This window comes from Ornithodoros turicata, chromosome 4 (assembly GCF_037126465.1).
Source record: "Ornithodoros turicata isolate Travis chromosome 4, ASM3712646v1, whole genome shotgun sequence".
Classification (NCBI taxonomy): Eukaryota; Metazoa; Arthropoda; class Arachnida; order Ixodida; family Argasidae; genus Ornithodoros; species Ornithodoros turicata.
Genome location: NC_088204.1, coordinates 6,542,818 through 6,561,430, shown reverse-complemented (window position 1 = coordinate 6,561,430; position 18,613 = coordinate 6,542,818). Strand labels below are relative to the sequence as shown.

Sequence of the window (18,613 nt, the reverse complement as noted above, 5' to 3'; positions counted from 1 at the left end):
GCTGAATCAAGAAGGTTCGACGGTACTTTACAAATATAAGCACCGGTCGACGCTGAAGCATAGCAGTATAAATCGCGGTAAGTCGAGGTGCTAAAGAAACAAACGGACCGATACCCTTGAAACTGAGCACCTGTGAAGCGAGCTACCGGCCTCGGTGGACCAGTTGGTAGCGTGCGCACTTAGGTTGCGGGTTCGATCTCGGTAGGGTACAACTTGCTTAGACACGCCGTCTTCCGCGAGGGACATTTATTACGGTGCACCGTGTGATGTCATCTTTTTCATTTATTGTATTTTATTTTCACTAATCAGGTGTGGAGACACGGACAAAAAAGCTGTAAAGTACAGCTTGACGGGGCTCCGGCCCCCAACAGCATACAATCAGTATAACATAAAATAAACTAAATCTCTAGAATTAACAATGCACATCCGAATAACACATATCGAGCACATATGCTAAATAAACTAATGCATTCGATAAAACTAACGCATGCTAGTACTACATAAATTTGACGCATCTTGACGCACTTTGAAGATCACTCAGGTGCGCAAAATAAATAAATACATAAATAACCGAAAATTAATAAATTAATCCGCAGACCGACCACAGTAACGTCGCTCATGATCACAGTCGTCTGGCGACGTAAAGCCACGTATTATCATCATTATCGGGAAGCGGGCTTCTCTGCACATGACCGGAGCACTCAGAAAAAGCCAACTTTACAATTCACGCATCATCGCGGTTGAAGAATGTAGAGGGTTGGGCCAAGTTCCACTTGGTAAAAGTAACAACACAAATATAAGACACTGAAGACACTGTCCTATATTTGTATCATCGCGGTTCGAAGGTTTGACCGAAACATGACGATGAGTTTGCACGACATGGAGCTCCTCCCCAATATTGTAAGTACACTCTTAAAAATGAACTTCACGGCATAGCACGCTCCTAGCCAACCATTATCTCGAATGATATCGTTATCTTCTCTGATTTGTTGAAAACGGGAGGCGTACGCCTTTTTTGAGACAATTATGAACAGCATAAGTGTCACAAAAAAGGCGTACGCCCCCGTTTTCAACAAATCAGGGCAGATAACGATATCATTCGAGATAATGGTTGGCTAGGAGCGTGCTATGCCGTGAAGTTCATTTTTAAGAGTGTAGTGCTGCTGCGTCTTAAAGACTCTAATCAACGTCTACGAAACGTTAAACGAAAAAGAAGGAAAGGAAGGTGATATGTGTGTGCTAAGTTTCGTGGTGGTGGTGGTGGTGGTGGGGGTAATGTCAAAATTGGCTCGCCATTGTTGGCCACACGCCAGTGGTCATCGTCTCGCAATAAGCCTCGGAGCTTACCGATCGCCAATTAGATTCCAATACCAAAATTATTGTCATAGCTATACTCTAAGAAGAAGAAGAAGAAGAAGAAGAAGAAGAAAAGGGGGTAAATTTGGGTGCAATGACAGCTTCTAGTCCCCTCGATTGCAATTGCTCCCATTTTAGTGCCCTCACTCCAAAAATTACTCTCCAACTTTACAACCAGTCCCCAAATTCGTAATGTTCCTCGCATTCTGCAATGGTTTTGCCGTAAATGTACTTTGTTATTCAACAAGGCGACTGAAATTACCCCTTGTTTATCCTAGAGCCTACAAATTCCGTCAATGTTAGCGCTTTACAAACACTCGAATCTCCGAGAAAACACCAACTGAACAATTTAAATCCGACAGCAGCCATTGACGCAAGACCCCCGGCTGTCGCAACGGTTCTCATAATCTCCGGCCAGCCCGACTGTCCTCTCATATAGCGCTACCGACAAACACGACTCGCACAACAAGAATAAGACCACGCACAAGGAGGCACGAGAGAGACGGTCAGAAGAGCGACACCGCAAAGTAGAGATGCTATTGAGCACGAGAGACGGTTTTGTCCATCCCGGCACATCTGTCGCACTTCCCTGCTGACGCAGTCGCAAGGCTGTCTCTCTTTTCCGGTCGTTGTTTGGATCATTTGTTGTCGCTTGCCCACTGTGACAAAGAAGACGCTGACGCAAGCGTTGACGCCTCTCTCAAAGGAAACGAGAACGATAGCGAATAATAAAGAAGGAGATCATAGCGAAGAAACGCGATCGTACGATATAAAAAAAAAAAGATAAAAAGATACGGATGCGAGGCGTGGTGGTACAAATTTTTATTTTTATTTTGTAGTCCATGAAATCTGAGCTGCAATGTGTTTCTTATGTGTGTCTGCGTGAATTTTATATGGCCGCAAAATGGATGTAAGTACACTCTTAGAAATGAGGGGGGGGGGGGGGGGGGGTGTCGAGGTAGCTTGCCGTTGTTGGCCGCACTCAAGTGGGCATCGTCACGACTATCTGCTTCTACATCACTTTGAAGTCCTCAACTCCCCTTTCTCTTAGAAATGAACTTCACCACATAGCACGCTCCTAGCCAACCATCATCCCGAATGACAACGTTCTCCCCCCTGATTTGTTGAAAACGGGAGGAGGAGCCTATTTTGTGCCGTGCATAATGGGCACAAAATAGGCTCCTCCTCCCGTTTTCAACAAATCTAGAGCGAGAACGTTGTCATTCGGAGTGATGGTTGGCTAGGAGCGTGCTATGTGGTGAAGTTCATTTTTAAGAGTGTACAGGGTGTGTGCAGAAAAACGTGACCATGTGACCCGCATTTAGGCACATAGCTTGTTGCGTACCTAACTAACGAACTTCCGGTGGCGCACGATGGCGCATTTATGCGTGCGAAATCTGCAGAAAAATTTTGGAAGCCATACTCAGCTTAAAAAATAAACGGAACAACGAAAACGTCGGCTTCCCTGCATCAGAATAGGGCAACATGGTGGACAACAGGGTGTATGTGAAAGGGCAACATGGTGGACGTAGGAGAGTTGTGTTCAAGTACCGCTAGGGGAGCCATCGGTGCATAAATCGAAACGATGTCCCACATGGATGCTCATCGGCAGTACACCTAGCGGTGCCTGCACATAAGTCTCCTGAGACGGAAATACACTACCATGCACTGTCATGACCGCCCTATTCTAATGCATGGAAGCGCATGTTTTCGCGCTCTGTTTATTTTTTTACACTGAGTATGGCTTCCAGGATTTTTTTTGTAGCTTTCGCACGCATAAATACGCCGTCGTGCGCCACCGGAAGTTCCCCGGCTAAGTAGACAACGAGTTACATGTAAAAACGCGGGTCACGTTTTTCTGCACACACCCTGTACTTCGATTTAAGTAGTCTTATTCGAATCGGAAAATTTAATTGCACTTTCGAGAGTATGTTACTGAATTCGTCACCAGAAGGCAGTTTCCTTTTCCAGGTTGAGTAACGCCTCATCGCAACATTATCTCAGAAACATTAGTGTAATTTCAGTATCACGCGTGCCACATACTTTCCCTAGAATACACGAAAGAGCACGTGAAAAATGCAAAGACGTATCCGTCTAAGAGCGGATATATATGGTGACTTTGAAGAGGAAGGGGATACGTTTATTAAAAAAAAAAAAACGAAAGGAAATGTACACTGTGCGTACCTCGCTTGTATCGATGTCGCAATATGCATCATGTATCATTGCCGATCATTGCCCTTTTTCGCTACCCCAAACTGCTGCCTTTAGCGACTTGTCATCAAATAGACGCACCTTACGTGCCTAACCCCCAATTACTTGTCATCAAATAGACCCCTCACCAGAACCGCACAGTCAACACACGTGGGAAACACAGTGAATGACCTATCATCACGCGACATCTAGAGCAGTAATGTAGTACTTCACCACCTACCGTGGACATCCTACGTCAGCGAACGCCATGCAGATGCTAAACACCCCCACCCGCTCAAAACAAAGACGCACAGATATTGCTTTTCGCGTTTACTGCATTCACATACTTCCACGAAAACATCTGACATTAGCCTACACTCATGGCATTAGACATTCCACTGCAACCCCACGCGCGGTTCATTTGATACCACCAGCTACACGAGCACGATCTTCCTCAACGAAATTCCTCCTTCGCGACCCGGTCACCATGCTATTGATCAAGCAAAAGCACACGACGTGATAAAGCCGAAGCGCGAGAACTATAACAACAACAACAAAAAATTCACGAACGATGCAGTAGTCCCTCCTATAACAACGATATCAACCTGCGATGTCAGCACATATTCTAGAGGATCGTACCACAGCGATACAGCAGCACAGACATATCCGTAGCGATGTCTCGTTCAATCCCGTTACTACCAGTAGAGCTGGCATCGTTAGAGACACAGCAGCTGTGTGTGTTGGTTGGTTGGTTGCCTTTCGGGGTGTTATCGTCGCGGTTCGTTTCGGGTTGCGGAGTCAGCGGCTTTTCGCTCCCTTTGTGTGGTTTCCCTGCGCAAATGAAGCTAACAAGCCGAGAGAGCAGCTCTGTCGCCGTCCATGCCTCAGGGCGACTCACATCGAACAACACGCTGTCGGTGCGAAGTCTGATTAGGATGAGGGAGAGGGGAAGTATCGACTATATCTGTCCCTCTCGTTATGCCCTTCGTTGCCTTAATCTTATTGTACGTTGCGGGCTGGACTTGCACCCGCGCTCCGGGTATAGTGCTCCAGAGACGTCCCCTTGGCAGCGGCCACGAATGGTCACAGCTTTACTTCAGGGGAAGCAGGAGTTGTTGCACCAGTTATGTCGATTTTGTACCGTCCGTTCTGATTCCCGTGGGGCTCGAAATATGCCGTTAACAATTGAAAGGGCACTAAAAGGCATCCCTCTCTCTATTTTTTATACGTATTTATTTCTATTTATTTTTATGCATCTCTATTTACTTTTTACTTATCTATTTTTCTTTATTTATGTATTTTTGTTTTTTGGTTGTTTGTTTAGGGAACGGAAAGCCGGCGTGCTGCATGGCTGACCTTTCCGCTTTTGTCTTTCCTTTTCCTTTTTTTTTTTTTCCTCTGCCAATAAATCCCCCCCCTTCTACAAGTATAGCACGAGCCGTATTACTATAGCAGTGGTGGTGGTGGTGGTGGTGGTGGTGGTGGTGATAGGGCTTGCCGTTGTCGGCCTCACGTATGTGGGCAACGTCACGACTCAAGCCCTGGGGGAATGTGCGTCCTGGGCCGACTTCTAAGGGAACTATAGCAGTAAATTTGCTCCAGTGACTGTTTGCCGCCAATAAGCACCCGATGTATGGTAACCCTTAACGGTTGCCCTGCGACCACGTCCCGTGCGCCGCCGGTGTACTGAATATACGGTTAAAAGTCGGTATGTGTATGATAGTAAGAAGATCATGAGAACCGTTTCCTGGCAGAGTACTCGGAATTCGCGAGAACCATTTCACGATCCCTTTAATATTAAGAGCAGGGAGTACCACAGCCTGTGATTGCCAGTAGTTAACTACATGTAGTTAAACTACTAGTTAAACTACCTGATTGTAGTTAAAAAGTTGTTATCAACTACTTGCAGAAATGTAGTGCGCAACTACTAGTTAAACTACTATTTCGAGTAGTTAACTGCAGTAGTTAGGTTACTGCAGGCGCCTACTACGTCCGATTTTGCCGCACGCTTTACGGCACGATTGTGCTTCCGACTTTTTCCTCGAGCTACTTGTTTGATGAGAACGGAGGTGCAGAGCAATTGTGCCGTGCATGTGCACTAAATCTTCACTTTTATCGCTGCTTGTGATTCATATTTAGGTGTCCAAGAACACTATAGAATGTGATTGGTGTGAATCGACAACGTTAAGTAGTTATAGATGTAGTTGAAATACATTGCAGTAGTTAAAGAAGTAGTTTTAACTACCTCCCCCGAAAAGTAGTTGAACTACTAGTTAAACTACTCCATCGCGAAGTAGTTAGTAGTTCTAGTTAAACTACTGTAGAAGTAGTTAGTGGCCACCACTGACCACAGCCTTATTTTTCTCGTCATTCCGCTCCGTGCTTAAAAAAGGACGCCGTTCAAAGTCCAAGCGAGCAATCGAGCAACAAAAATAGCACAATCCATAAAACTGGGAGCCGAGTTAGCTCCACCTATAGCTCGCAGCTCATTATATAACTGCAGGTTGTCAGTTTTCCCCGTGACCAGGTGAACGCCGCGTATTTTGTTAGCACACTTAGTTAGCACAATTGTTAGCATATTTTGTTAGCGCAGAAACGACTATTCGCAGTTCGTGGGTACCAGGCTTATCACCCCACCTAGACACCGATAATAACTATAATTCGTGGCATTACTTTACCAGGCAACTGCTAGAAGCGGAAATTCTGCGTAATCCCATTAAGGAATCAGGGATCATTTGTCTTGACTTTGCCTAGTATTCGAACCAACTATGGCTACTTTTCTTTCCAGTATTTTGCGGCCAAAGTTTGGAACTCGCTTCCACCTTATATTCATACTTGTAATTCGTTAGTGGTTCTCAGGAAGATGATTCATGATTATTTCATGGGTGAAAGCGCTGTGTAATTGTCGTTGGTGCTTTACATATCAGGTGTTGACTCTTCATGTTGTTGATATTGGTGTTTTCTTCTTTGATCGAAAGGTCCTGGTCCTGTATGAGTCGTTTGTAATACTAATTTTTTATTTTTTTTTATTTTGTGTTGCCTAGCGATCACTGTCGTATGTCAGCTTGAGTTGTATGCATACAATATTGGATCAATTCCACGCCTATAGCGTTTGATCCTTCTAATTCGTGCCGTATAATGCATTCAATTTCTTTACCCCATTTTGTATGGCATTACCTCTGTACAAGCTGTAAAATAAAACATTTGAACTGAACTGAACTGAACTGAAAACCACGCAGTGGTCAGAAGTGAGATCGGGTGGCGATCGCTATAGATAGAGGGCAGATTCCATTGTAGTTCAACGACCGGGCTACAATCGGGTCCGGAATGTTGTGTCGCTCGTATTGCCCGTCTGTATCGATTTGCCATTAAGGCAGCAAACCGTCGCTTAACCACAACGAGGGTTGCGACCCTGAGACTCCGCGAGCGAAAATTACCTGCGCGCCGCTTATACGATACGCTGTGGGACAAGGTTAACGATGGATAAGAATGCCTGGATACTGCGAGTAAATTCGCGCGTATACGAGGAATTTATTCCGTGGCCAGTTAGGGTTGTAGTACCGAAACGCCGAGGACCGAGTTGATTTTGTGTGTGGAGTTGTCGGCCTCACACTATATAGTGAAGCCGAAATCCCCAGTTGTTCCTCTTTCAGGTAAAAACATATCGCTTACCTTGATATTTTCTTAGGTTAGAAAAACGCAGTATGGGCCCGGTAACGAACTACATCCCGTATCTCTCACATAGCTACTAGCTGGTATAGCAGGAACATTTCTTCTCTTATCTGTGTACCCAGACGAGCGACATTCTCCAGAGTATTCCAGCGGAAGACAAACAAAACGTTAGAGCTTTCTGTTGCCTCGTGAGCGCGACCACTCAACGTAATGTTTTTTTTTCTTTCTTATTTTTTGTTTTTTTAAACTACTGCTCCATGGACAGTTTTTGTACTTTTTTTTTTCTTCCGCTACGATATTCCGTGGGAATGTCGCTCCTGTGAATGCACGGTATGAAGCCGCAAATATCGATCGCCAATGTATAGCAGTACCGAAGGAAGCCTGCAGGCGACACAGTGTACGAAAGAAACAATGTTGGGCCGTCGCGTAGCCCGCCTGTTCTTTTCCCCGAGCGCGTCAATATTACCAGTTCAATTGGGAATAATTAACGCCAGAACCGTGGAAAAGGTGCGAAATTCTTCTTCTTGTCCTTAATTAATGGTCTCTTATTTCTCTTTCTTCTCCGCGTGTACTCGTGGCGCTGCACGAAAGCACACTCTGGATAATTACTGAATGGAGAGAGAGAGAGAGATAGAGAGAGAGATCGCATGTTATTCCCCGAGCGACAAAAATAAAAGAATGTTTCCACACAAAAGATCGATAACATTCGAAACTTTCTTCTTTTTTGTTTTTTGTGTCCCAGGTAGGTATACCTACCTAACTAGCAATCGCGTAATGGCACCGCAAGATGACGGCCAACTGGCGAATATTTTATGACCAGTTAGTCGCGGTGGAGTTTCGTTCGTTCGTGAACGTTAAAAAGAAGATTGAAAGGGGAGTGTCGGCTCTTCCGAAGATTGCCGGCTACTCGAGCTCTCTTGCTTCAGGAGCTAACAAAAGGCACAGAAAACTGTTGAATCCCGAGCCGCACCCGTTATCACCCCGATCTTAAATTGTTGTCCTGGATAGGATAGGAAAAGAAATAGGATGGAATGCAGGATTAAAGCGAGTGTGGTCGAAAGTAAGGCTTAGAACATCAAACGGGGCCTGTTATTGTTGTTGTTGTTGTTAGCGTACTAAAAGCGCTAAAACCAGGTGTGTGAGTGTGTGTGTGTGTGTATCACCTTTCTTCGAGGTTTAATCCCACATCATCATCATCCATTCATCTATGTTGTTGTTGTTGTGTTCGAGGTTTAAAGGGGTACTTCGGAATCATCGGTGAAAAAATTGCTGCACATCGTAGTTGGTGCATAACCTCCACAGTATGTGTGACGAATTATGCCTTAAATAAGCGAGCAATCAAACCGAAACAGGAATGCGGAGAGGATCTTAGAGAGGAGGAGGAATCTTACAACAAAGGAGGACGATAGGCCAAACAAATAGGCCTAAATAAATATAAATATTAGCCGAGTAGAAAATCGGACGCGCTAGTACTCAAACTCATGCTGCTGCGGCATAACGGCAACCTCCGCAATCAGCGAAGCCCTCGTCTACGGCGGGCAGCGGTCTTGGTAGGGGTCACGTGCACCTGAGAGGCAATAATAACGTTTGCCGCTCTTACGGTGCCATTACGCGGGGTGGCAGGGAGTCCAACAAGGGGTCGTACTCTCTAACTTTTTTTTTTAAATATCGTGTTAGCGCCGCGAAGCAACTGTGGCTATGAGCGGCGTACAGACGTGGACAGATGGAGAGAGGACAGCAGGAAGGAGTGGGGGACAGGGGGGTTGGTATGCGTCCTAGGCCGACTTCAGGGGGAACTGTGCCGGCATTCGTCTGGAAAGTCTTCGGAAAACCTCAGACAGAATCTCTCTAACTACTTTACGTAGACGAATACTTCTTTTTTACTGATAACTTGGACGTGCCGTGCAGCACGTGCACGTGCTTGTTTTCTTTTTGTTTTTTTGTTTTGTTTTTTTTAAGAACAAGCAACGCGACTGTGGCAGTCGCGGTGCAGGTTGGGAGTTCTGGGGGAACAACAACAACAACTAAATCATGACTATGGCCTGGGGAGTTTTGGGGAGAAACATGCGTATGCCTTGCTTTTCCGATCGTCCCGTCGTTGTTTCTGGTGTATGCGCCATCACTGTCGTGTTACACGGCATTTCCCGGCACGCCCTGCAAGGGAGCGCACTGCTCATTGGAGCTTTTTTTCAAGTGGCCTGTTATGTATGTGTATATATATATATATATTCCGAATCTGACTCACGAATCTGAACCGAATCTGACCTGAATCTGACTCACTGACAAACGACTGTGGCGTGCCCGTACCGATTATGACGTCATGTACCAAACCTGTAAAAAAATTTAAGTAACCTGTAACCACCTACGCATCTTTTGTCCTGACGAAGACAGTGCCACTGTCGAAACGAAACGTCGACCCCTTGCCCATTTTACTTTTTAACGTCTCCCTATGTAATAAACTAGTGTTTCTAACTTCCCTAAAATCTGTTTCCGCGTCTTTTCTTGCAACTTCTGTAAAACTTCGTGGCCGTTTGATAACCGTTTTACCTCAACCTATATATATATATATCCATACGTATGTGTTATATCGCAGCTCGGATTATACGACTCACAAATGTACCTCTTTGACCACCTCCACAGGTCCTGCCAGGCATCGAATAGTGGACTGCGCGTCGCGGTGTGGCTCTGTGTCTGCTCCGTGTGCTCTGCCTGCGCCCTGTTGGCCAAGGAACAGGGCATCACAGTGCTGCCGCTGTGCCTACTTCTGCGCCTGCGCACTCTTGTGTCTCAGACGTCCGCCCTCAGGTGTGTAACCTGCTTTGCTTGCGAGCTCAAGAGATGAGACAGCGAATTTGCCTCTCCTCTCTCTTGTCATAGAATGATAAGGAGAGTTGAGTTCAGTTTGAACGTTAAAAAATGTGGAAAAAAAGAACGAAGAGAAAGAACAATAAGGAAAAATGTCTGAACGCATTAACGTACGTTTAACGACGTATTGTCTAGTAATAATATTTGTTTGTTTGTTTTTCTTTTACGTTATGTATGTTCTTATGGGTTGTGAAAAATGTCGCTCAATTTCGTTTTATCTTAATCGCGGAAACTGAATAGACACTGTGTAGTCAACGGTACACCCTCCTCTAAGAAACGAATAGCATATATCTGTATTTTGCTTCTTTCCACTATAAATTATTTTTGTTTTCTTACGGGCGTTGCCAGTGAGTAAGCCAACTGAAAATCAGCCTGTCTGCCCGAGAAACACACTTCCCACTACTAATGGTATGGCCTTAGCAGTAACAGAGATTTGGGGAGCTAGGGCGGCATTAACGTGCGTTCTAAATGGGATGCATCCCAATTCCCAAATTGCATATTCATTGTATCGTTAATGCGGAACGTCGCTTATAATTCCAGCAATCATTACCGATTCTTTTAGTTTTTCTTTTTCTCCTTCTTCTTTTTTTTTTTTTTTTTGTTTTGCCAGGAATTTTGTTTACCCTGCTACTTATTATCCGAATGCCAAGTGACGCAAACTGTTTGCGAAATGAAGAATAATCCACTACACCGAAACCGAAACCGAAGCACATCTCGCGATGCTTGCCCTTCCTCCCCACTTGTGACGTCAGCCCCGTAACGACGAATCAAGTGGAATAAATACGATACAATACAACATTTTTCTTTCCATAATGCACGTTTTTGTTTCCTTTCTTTGGTATTCAAATACACCATCAAAGCGATAGCTTTTTTTTTCAATTCAATTCAATTCAATTTTATTACATCCTATCTTACTAAACTAAGGGTATCGAACCACGTACCTCTCGATTGCCGGTAAAGTGCACTAACGACTACGCTACGGTAGCATCCGCTCTCCGACCACTTACCAAGCGGGCCGCATTCAGCCTACGGTACACGCAACATTCTTCCATGCATTTCTCTTCATACACACACATACAAATAACACAAGTACGAGGCAGCGACATCTGGTGGACGTGACGCAAAGCATATGCAGGACGTCCGGTGAGAAAGTGTCACGAAATTTCTATAAAAACTACGCGTGGTAAAGATTTGAGACTTGTTGTATGACACTCCTGAAGGTTTATGTCACCCAAACAAGCGGTTTGCATGAATATACCTCATTAATTAGGCTAAGTATCTTAATTGAACTCAAAATTTTGCAAGTAACAGGCAAGAATGGGAAGTCTAGCACTAGCAAGTAAATAGGATAAGTATTTAAAGAGATTGAAACACCTAAATAATTTATTTTACTATAAAGAACAAGCTTTCGGACGGAGTCCGTCCTTCCTCAGGTGCGATACATTGAACACTAGGTAGAGATATTTATACTAAGGTGCATAAGAGAAAGAAAGGTAACGTTTTCTTTGGCGTTAATTAGAAAGACCGGCCTCGGTGGCTCAGTCGGTAGCGTGTTCGCCTTCTGATCGCGAATTACAGAGGACGGATAGTCGTGTGCAACGTCTTCTGCGTGGAGCTGTACACTTAGGGCTGCGAGTGTCAACGAGTGGGGCTTGTCTAGTTGTTCCACGCACTGCGTAGTGATGGTGCGTAGGCGGTGGTTTTGCAGTCGATGAAATTCGTACGCTAAAGTTCTGTCGCTATTCGCCTTTCCGTGATAGAACTTGAAGTGATTGCAAGCTCACTTTCTCACATATCACTTTCCATCGATAGCGGTTGTAAACTGGCGGGACTCTCCCATGCGAATGCCGACGACGCCGACGCGATCTCGGGAAAGTCTCCACAATACAGCTGACGCTGTAAAAAAAAAAAAAAAAAAAAGTAGAAAGAGGAGGGCGGGGACCGGCCCAATCACGTATTTGTCTTCGCACGTTTATCTGTTCGCACCCATCAGCTACTGATAATCGCCGACATCGCGGATGTTTTGTGCTGTTTTCTGCGTTGTCCTTTCCTGCTCCCCATACTTTAGGCGGGCTAATTTGAACGAGCGCGCCTTGATGAGTGACGGTGTTTTTGGTGGTTGTTACGTGCTTTCGGGTGTCAAATTTTGGTGGAAACAGTGTGAAAGATCCTGTATTTGTGACTGAAATGGTGTACTGTGGCCGTGGGCTTTCTAATTAACGCAAAAAAAAGTTACCTTTCCTTGGCAAATTCTTGAGTTCAATTAAGCTCATTAGACTAATTAATGAGGTACACTCAGAGGAAACACCTGCTTGGTGTGGCAAAAACCTTCATGATTGTCGTGCACAAGATTTCCCATTTTTATCTCACGCAGATTTTTTTTTTTAGACATATAATGACACTTTCTCAGCGACACCCTGTATATTTTCTGCCATATTTGAATTGTTCATGTTCTTTTGCACTTTAAGACTTGTGTTGTCGTGTTCATCTGCCTGTATTTTTCCGCCTCGGAACGGTTACCTTCCATCGTGTTCGCTTCCGTTTTTACGCTCTCACTGTTTTTTGTTTTTACTAAACGTTCTCGGGCTTGCTCTCGCGAACAAGAGGCGAGATAATAAAAAGAGTAAGCCTTCAAGCAGCGAACCATAACCGTGTAACGCCAGCAGGGGGGCTCGTAGGAATCGAATGTTTTCTCTCGCTGGCTTTAGCCTTTACTTCCTCATGCTGAAGGAGCTTAATACTTCTACACCCAAAGGAGTCACAAAAGCAAAGAAGGGCGAAAAGAGAACTCTTCGATAAGGAACAGGTCAGACGGGCGAACTGACAAGTCAACAGCGATGAGAGACATATGGCTCTTTCTTCTTCTTCTTCTTCTTTTTCGACGCGTTTGGTTTATAGAGCTACCGGCCTCGGTGGAGCAGTCTGTATTCTGTCCGCCTATTGATTCCAAGGTTGTGGGTTCGATCAACGCCACCAAGATACAGAAGCTCTGCTCTACTGCCTCCTTTCCCTCCTTCGCTACGTGGACATATAAAGTCAGAATTCGTCTGCTACTGCGATTCGCCGTATACTGTGAATTCAAGAACCCGCAAATGATTGCAGCATACTTGGAAACCTGCAGAACTGAATATTTAGAACAAAAAGTGCAACACGCTTTCCAGAAAATAAGTTTTGAGAAAGATCGGAACCCATTTTGCGCTTTATTTCCAAGTTTTCCCATTTAGTACGCGGGGACGTGAAAGCACGTTCGTGATTGGCTGTGCCGTTGAAAACACGATCCTGATTGGCTGACTCTTAGTTGTTGCGTTACGTCGACGAGTAAGCAGGCTTTCCCTACCTAGGCGGTGTTGGTTCGGTCCAGTCCGAGGACGACTGCAACTTGGTGGCAGGGTACAGCTCGCGCCAAAGTTAATTTGAACGTCGCCCCAGCCTGAGAGCTACCCTGACAGCGCCTAGCAGAAAACCCAAGAAAAGATTGAAGAAATGACCCAATAAAATCAAAATCAAAATCAAAACAACGCCTTCATAACGGTGGCCACCCCTCTAACTGGAATGAGATGACCCAACCACCCTCCGCCGTTATTTCTTCTAAGCACTGGCATGGACCGCGGGCCGGAATGGCGTTCAAGATAACTCTGATGCGAGCTGTACAAGTTACGCCGCCTTCCGCGAGGAATATTAAATACGGTTTGCGGTACGCTGAGCTTTCGGCGCACGTTAAAGAACACGAAGCTGGGCAAAATTAATCCACAGACCGACCACCGTGATGTTTCTCATGATCATAGTTGTCTCGCAGCGAATTATCATTATCGGTTATATGGGTAATGTGATTGGATCGAATTATCAGAGGCATCCAGAAAGGAGGGCATATACTCCACGCAGCATTAGGCCCATGGAACAGAATAGAATAGAATAGAAATAGAAAGAAAAAAATGGAAACGTAGGTCGCACTGGTGCGTCCAGCTGTTCCAGGACGCTTCACGTGTGAAAGCACTGAATGATTTAAAAGATTATTTCAGCACGTACGTATGTCCTTGAGGTAGCATTAGGCCCATTTCACACTAAAGTATTTGTCGTCCGTTTGCTTCAAAAAAAAAAAAAGAAAGAAAATAACCTAAGGGTACTCGAGCCCCGTAGGTTCGAATGGGTCCCTTTTGGCTCCGCTGCCCTTTGGCGCACATGAGAAAAAAACGTTAGCTTGAAACCTTTGTCAGGCTTTTGGGCCATTGGGGTGATCATATCGGATGAGTATTTCTATGTGCGTTTTTGCTATTTTCTGCGTTATCAAACACTTAACAGGAAAAGCAGTGCTATACACGTTTTACGTAGCAGGGACTGCTTGCGTCTCAGTCATTTATAGGTACTGCCCACCAGGATTTATCGCATTATCAACTAAGTGCTGTCATTAACCACCAAACTTCCTGCGATATTTACTGGAGTTACGCATTAAACGGACCTCATCAGGTTCACCTCACAAATAATAAGAGGCGCAAAGTTCCGAGTTGGTCGCAAACATAGTCGCATTTACTTGTTTATATGCAGTGTGTCCTTTATCACGTAGAGTGGTACTTACCAAAGTCTCCGGAAAGGTCGTTGCTTTGAGTGGCTGGCGAAAATCCACCATGCCACCCTCTGACGCATAGCTTCGAGTCACTGAAAATAAAGGGTAATAGCAGAGGTTACGGCTCAAGTGAATTAAAACGTGTCTAGCGACTTGCTTTTCTGCGCATTAATTTTTGCATGCCATAATAAAGCGTCAACAAAAACACGTATGCGCATCGCAACAGACATATACCTATCGATCACGCGTTACGCTTAGATGAGTTTCCGCGCTACAATGTTTCTCTTTGGAAGGCTGGCAAAAAAACCGTAAACGCGAAAAGTCAAAACGAGTACCCGTTCCACTCTCGGGATACTCTCATCCCAAACGACCCTGCGAAGTCCGAGCACGTCGCGTCCGGACCTTACCCATTTTATTAAAACCACTGTCACGCACGGCATCCTTCGCCACAACAGACTTGGAAAGCGACAAAGTCGCGCCTGGTTTCAAAAGGAACGCTTCCCCGCGCGACAACGCATGCGCGACGCAGCCTGCGCGTTTTGTGAACGGTCGAGTGAACCGTCCCCGTGCCATTTCGCGTGATAAACGAGAGATAAAGCGCGGGGGGAGAAGAAAGCAAGCGAAAAAGCGTGACAAAAACATTGTGGACCTTCCACTGTGAGCACCGGGTCGTTTGTCATGAGCTCGTTTCAAGTTTGATTACTCTTGATCCGGCCAATGCGTGCGACGGTATACTGTATGGACACTGAAAAGATATAGCTCTTTTATTTATTTAATTATTTATTTTTTATTTTTTGTTCGAGGGGAGGGACGACTTGAATTGATGATGGTTTGACTCACTGATCAAAAGTTCATGACGGACACAAAATATTCGCTGTATAGGCACACTAACGCTATATTGTAATGTTCTGCAGGTGTTGTCTCGAAGGGCAAACATTGGTTCTATACGTAAGAGGATACCTTATGGCCTCACTTAATGTCACAGCAACGTGAGTTCCCGTGTTTTAGGGACACGATTTCTAGGCAAGTAGTACGTCCTTAGCTCTACAATTCCGAGTTGCAGGATCGCGACCATGTAAATAATCGAGAAGCCTTATAAAATTTGGACTGTTTGGTATCTCATATTAATATCGCTAAAAAATGTAAAAAAGAAACAGTGCGAGGGTACGAAACGAACGACACAGTGTTGTGTGTGTGTGTGTGTGTGTGTGCGTCGTCCTTTTTGCACCCTCGCACTGGGGTCTTTGCCGTTTTTTAACGATTTAAATACTGGAAAGCATATCACAGGTTCAACCACTGCGTAGGTCCGTCAGTGGCTTTATCGGGTCACGTGACAAAACGCGACAGACACATATCAGCGGCAATCAAGAAAGAACAAAAACAAGTAAAAGAAGAAACAAAATAATACAAAGAAAAAGCAAGTAAAGTAAATTAAACAGTTTCATACCACATTGAAGGGATTTCACTAAAAATTCAATAGCATTTCAAAAGAGTTTCGCACAAAACCTACTGCCAATGATGGCCCTATGTGGAACTACCGCATGAAAACGCATTTATTTATTTATTTTTTCACATATTTTTATTTCTTCGAGCAAAGTTTCTCTAAGTACCCTTACGCGTATACTTTCTCTACTAAATTGTTACCCACGCACCACGACCAATTTATTTGCCTACTGCGCTTCACACACGTACGCGATACATGTTTTCTTTTTTTCTTTTCTTTTCTTGCCTTTTCGTCTTCTTTCTGGCTCATTTCAAATGCCCAACGAATAAGGGCACGACAACAGACAACATCGCACAGAGATAACGCGCCCGTCAATCCTAATCCATGCGCCCTTTAAAAGAGGGGATTAAAAGTCCGGGTCCAAATTCAAAAAAGCAGTCCTTTTCACCAAACGAGCACCAACAGTTAACAAAGCGGGGATCTCTCGATGCGTACGGCACATCCCAGCGCACGATACCGCACTCGCTCTCGTTGTGATACTCGTTGGGCTGCGGTTTACGTTTCCGCAGCGTATTTTGCTTCTTGGCAAATGAAGCAGGTTTCGCCGCAGTAAGACCCCGATTGCAGTGAAAAGAGCTTTACAGGCTAATTCCATCCGCGCCCGCTCGCGACCTCATTTTTGTTGCCACCGCGCCGCTGTCTCGTCGTGTTAGAGGTTTGTTAGTGGAGCATTTTCGAACAAAGCGCGGAACTTGAAGTTTGTGGTCTTAGCGTTGCTTAGCGACGCTTCATGGATTTCGAGCTTCAAATATAAGCCGGAGACTAAACTTTTTTTTCTGAACGCTAAGCGTAAAACTTGATCTAAAAGATACCTCTACACTGTAAACTGGAAAACACCCTTATGGGTGTAAATGGCTTGTCCTATAACTGACACCTCTTTTTACACCGTACATGGTCTGGAACACCCTTTTTAGAGGGTGCATTCCGTGTAAATCACCCCTGGAAAGGGCGCTTTTCTTTGAAAATGCCCTCTTTTGCACCCTTTAAACACCCTTTTAAGAGGGTGTAAGATCGTTAGACACCCTCCTAAAAAGGTGTATAATGGGTGCAAAAGACGGCATTTTCAAGGAAAAGCACCCTTTCATAGGGCGTTTTACACGGGATACAACCTTTAAAAAGGGTGTTCCAGACCATACGGTTTTTAAAGAGGAGTCAATTATAGGACAAGCGATTTACACCCATAAGGGTGTTTTTCAGTTTACAGTGTACGTCGATTGTTTCTATTTATCGATACTGAGCTCTTGTTGGGAATATATCTTACTTGACAGATGTCAGAGATGAAATAGAAGAGAACAAAAAAAAAAAAAAGGAAGAAAGAAAGAAAGAAGGGAAAGGTGGGGGTGGCAAAAATTGGCTGCATCTCTGGCATTTTTTTGCCAAACGCGTTTCAATGGCTTTTTTCTCTCATACAGGACCTTAAGTACGCCGGTTTCAGTGCCCATTCTACCTTCTTTCTTATCTCTAGACGGCTCTCGACGTTGATGGGCCCTATAAAGCTATACAGCTTTAAAATATATTCAGCGTAGCATTCATCTCGCTCAGTTTCAAATGTTGTACGCGCTAGCCAATAAGCATAATGCAAAAAAATACAAAATAAAGAAAAAAACAGCGCCACCAACTCATTCAGATCACACGCAACGGCTTCCAGTCATGGAAGAGCTATCTGAAATTACGCCGTCTGCCCTGAGGCTGGTTTCGTAAGAACGCACGACTCATTCCTGACTTTTCTTGTATTTCCCAACGCACGCGTATAACAACCGAGACATAAACACACTATGTAAAGTACGTCGTGCAGGCGGCACCCTCCTCTCCCCTTATCTCGTTCTCATCAGCACAAGGCGTATTGCCATTTTTACTATCCATCGCGAGACATTTTCTTCACCCATCGTTACGAAGCAAAACACTGAAAACTCTTTTTTAAAAAAACATTCCGAATAAAATCCTATGTTCTCTCTTGACGGCCCTCTGTGTACTTTCATATTCAGATTCCGCTATCGCCGTCGACGGCCGTAAACAAAATGACGTCTGGAACGTGACTTGTGCTTCGAGAAAGCAAACGACGACGGTGATGAAATCTGCCTTTCCTCTCGGAAAAAGTACCAAAGAATAAGTAAGGAGGCCGTATACCTGAACATTCCCAGGGATAACGAAGGAAAAAAAAGGGGAAAGGCAGCAGGTGATACGCGTCTTTAACCTCGCGTGCTCGAATGCGAAATGCGAGTTTATTCCCCACGTTTTTGATTCCGGGCATGAAACGCAAAGCGGTGATTAGACTGCACGTGCCGCCGATTGAAGCCCTCGCGGAAGAAGGAAGAACATGGGAGAGAGCAGCCGTGGAAAAATGCTGACGTTCGCGCAGCCGAAAAAAAAAAAGAAGGTTCTATAAGCAGACATAAACAGATGTGCACGTGCAGTATTATTCATCAACAGCGAACACATTTTACAACAAGTGAGAAGCGAGAAAT

General features: G+C 44.7%; 2 protein-coding genes across 2 annotated transcripts in view; one reads left to right on the top strand and one right to left on the bottom strand.

Moving 5' to 3' along the window:
- LOC135390871 (uncharacterized) overlaps window positions 1-18,613 on the bottom strand; it is a 510,967-nt gene that overhangs the window by 360,836 nt on the left and 131,518 nt on the right. The window contains exon 6 of the mRNA XM_064620821.1: window positions 14,657-14,736. Within this exon, the coding sequence (XP_064476891.1) occupies window positions 14,657-14,724 (68 nt within the window). The 5' untranslated portion in view covers window positions 14,725-14,736. The remainder of the gene's footprint in view (window positions 1-14,656; window positions 14,737-18,613) is intronic.
- LOC135390869 (protein O-mannosyl-transferase TMTC1-like) overlaps window positions 1-18,613 on the top strand; it is a 184,012-nt gene that overhangs the window by 99,286 nt on the left and 66,113 nt on the right. Inside the window, exon 4 of the mRNA XM_064620818.1 lies at window positions 9,859-10,023. Within this exon, the coding sequence (XP_064476888.1) occupies window positions 9,859-10,023 (165 nt within the window). The remainder of the gene's footprint in view (window positions 1-9,858; window positions 10,024-18,613) is intronic.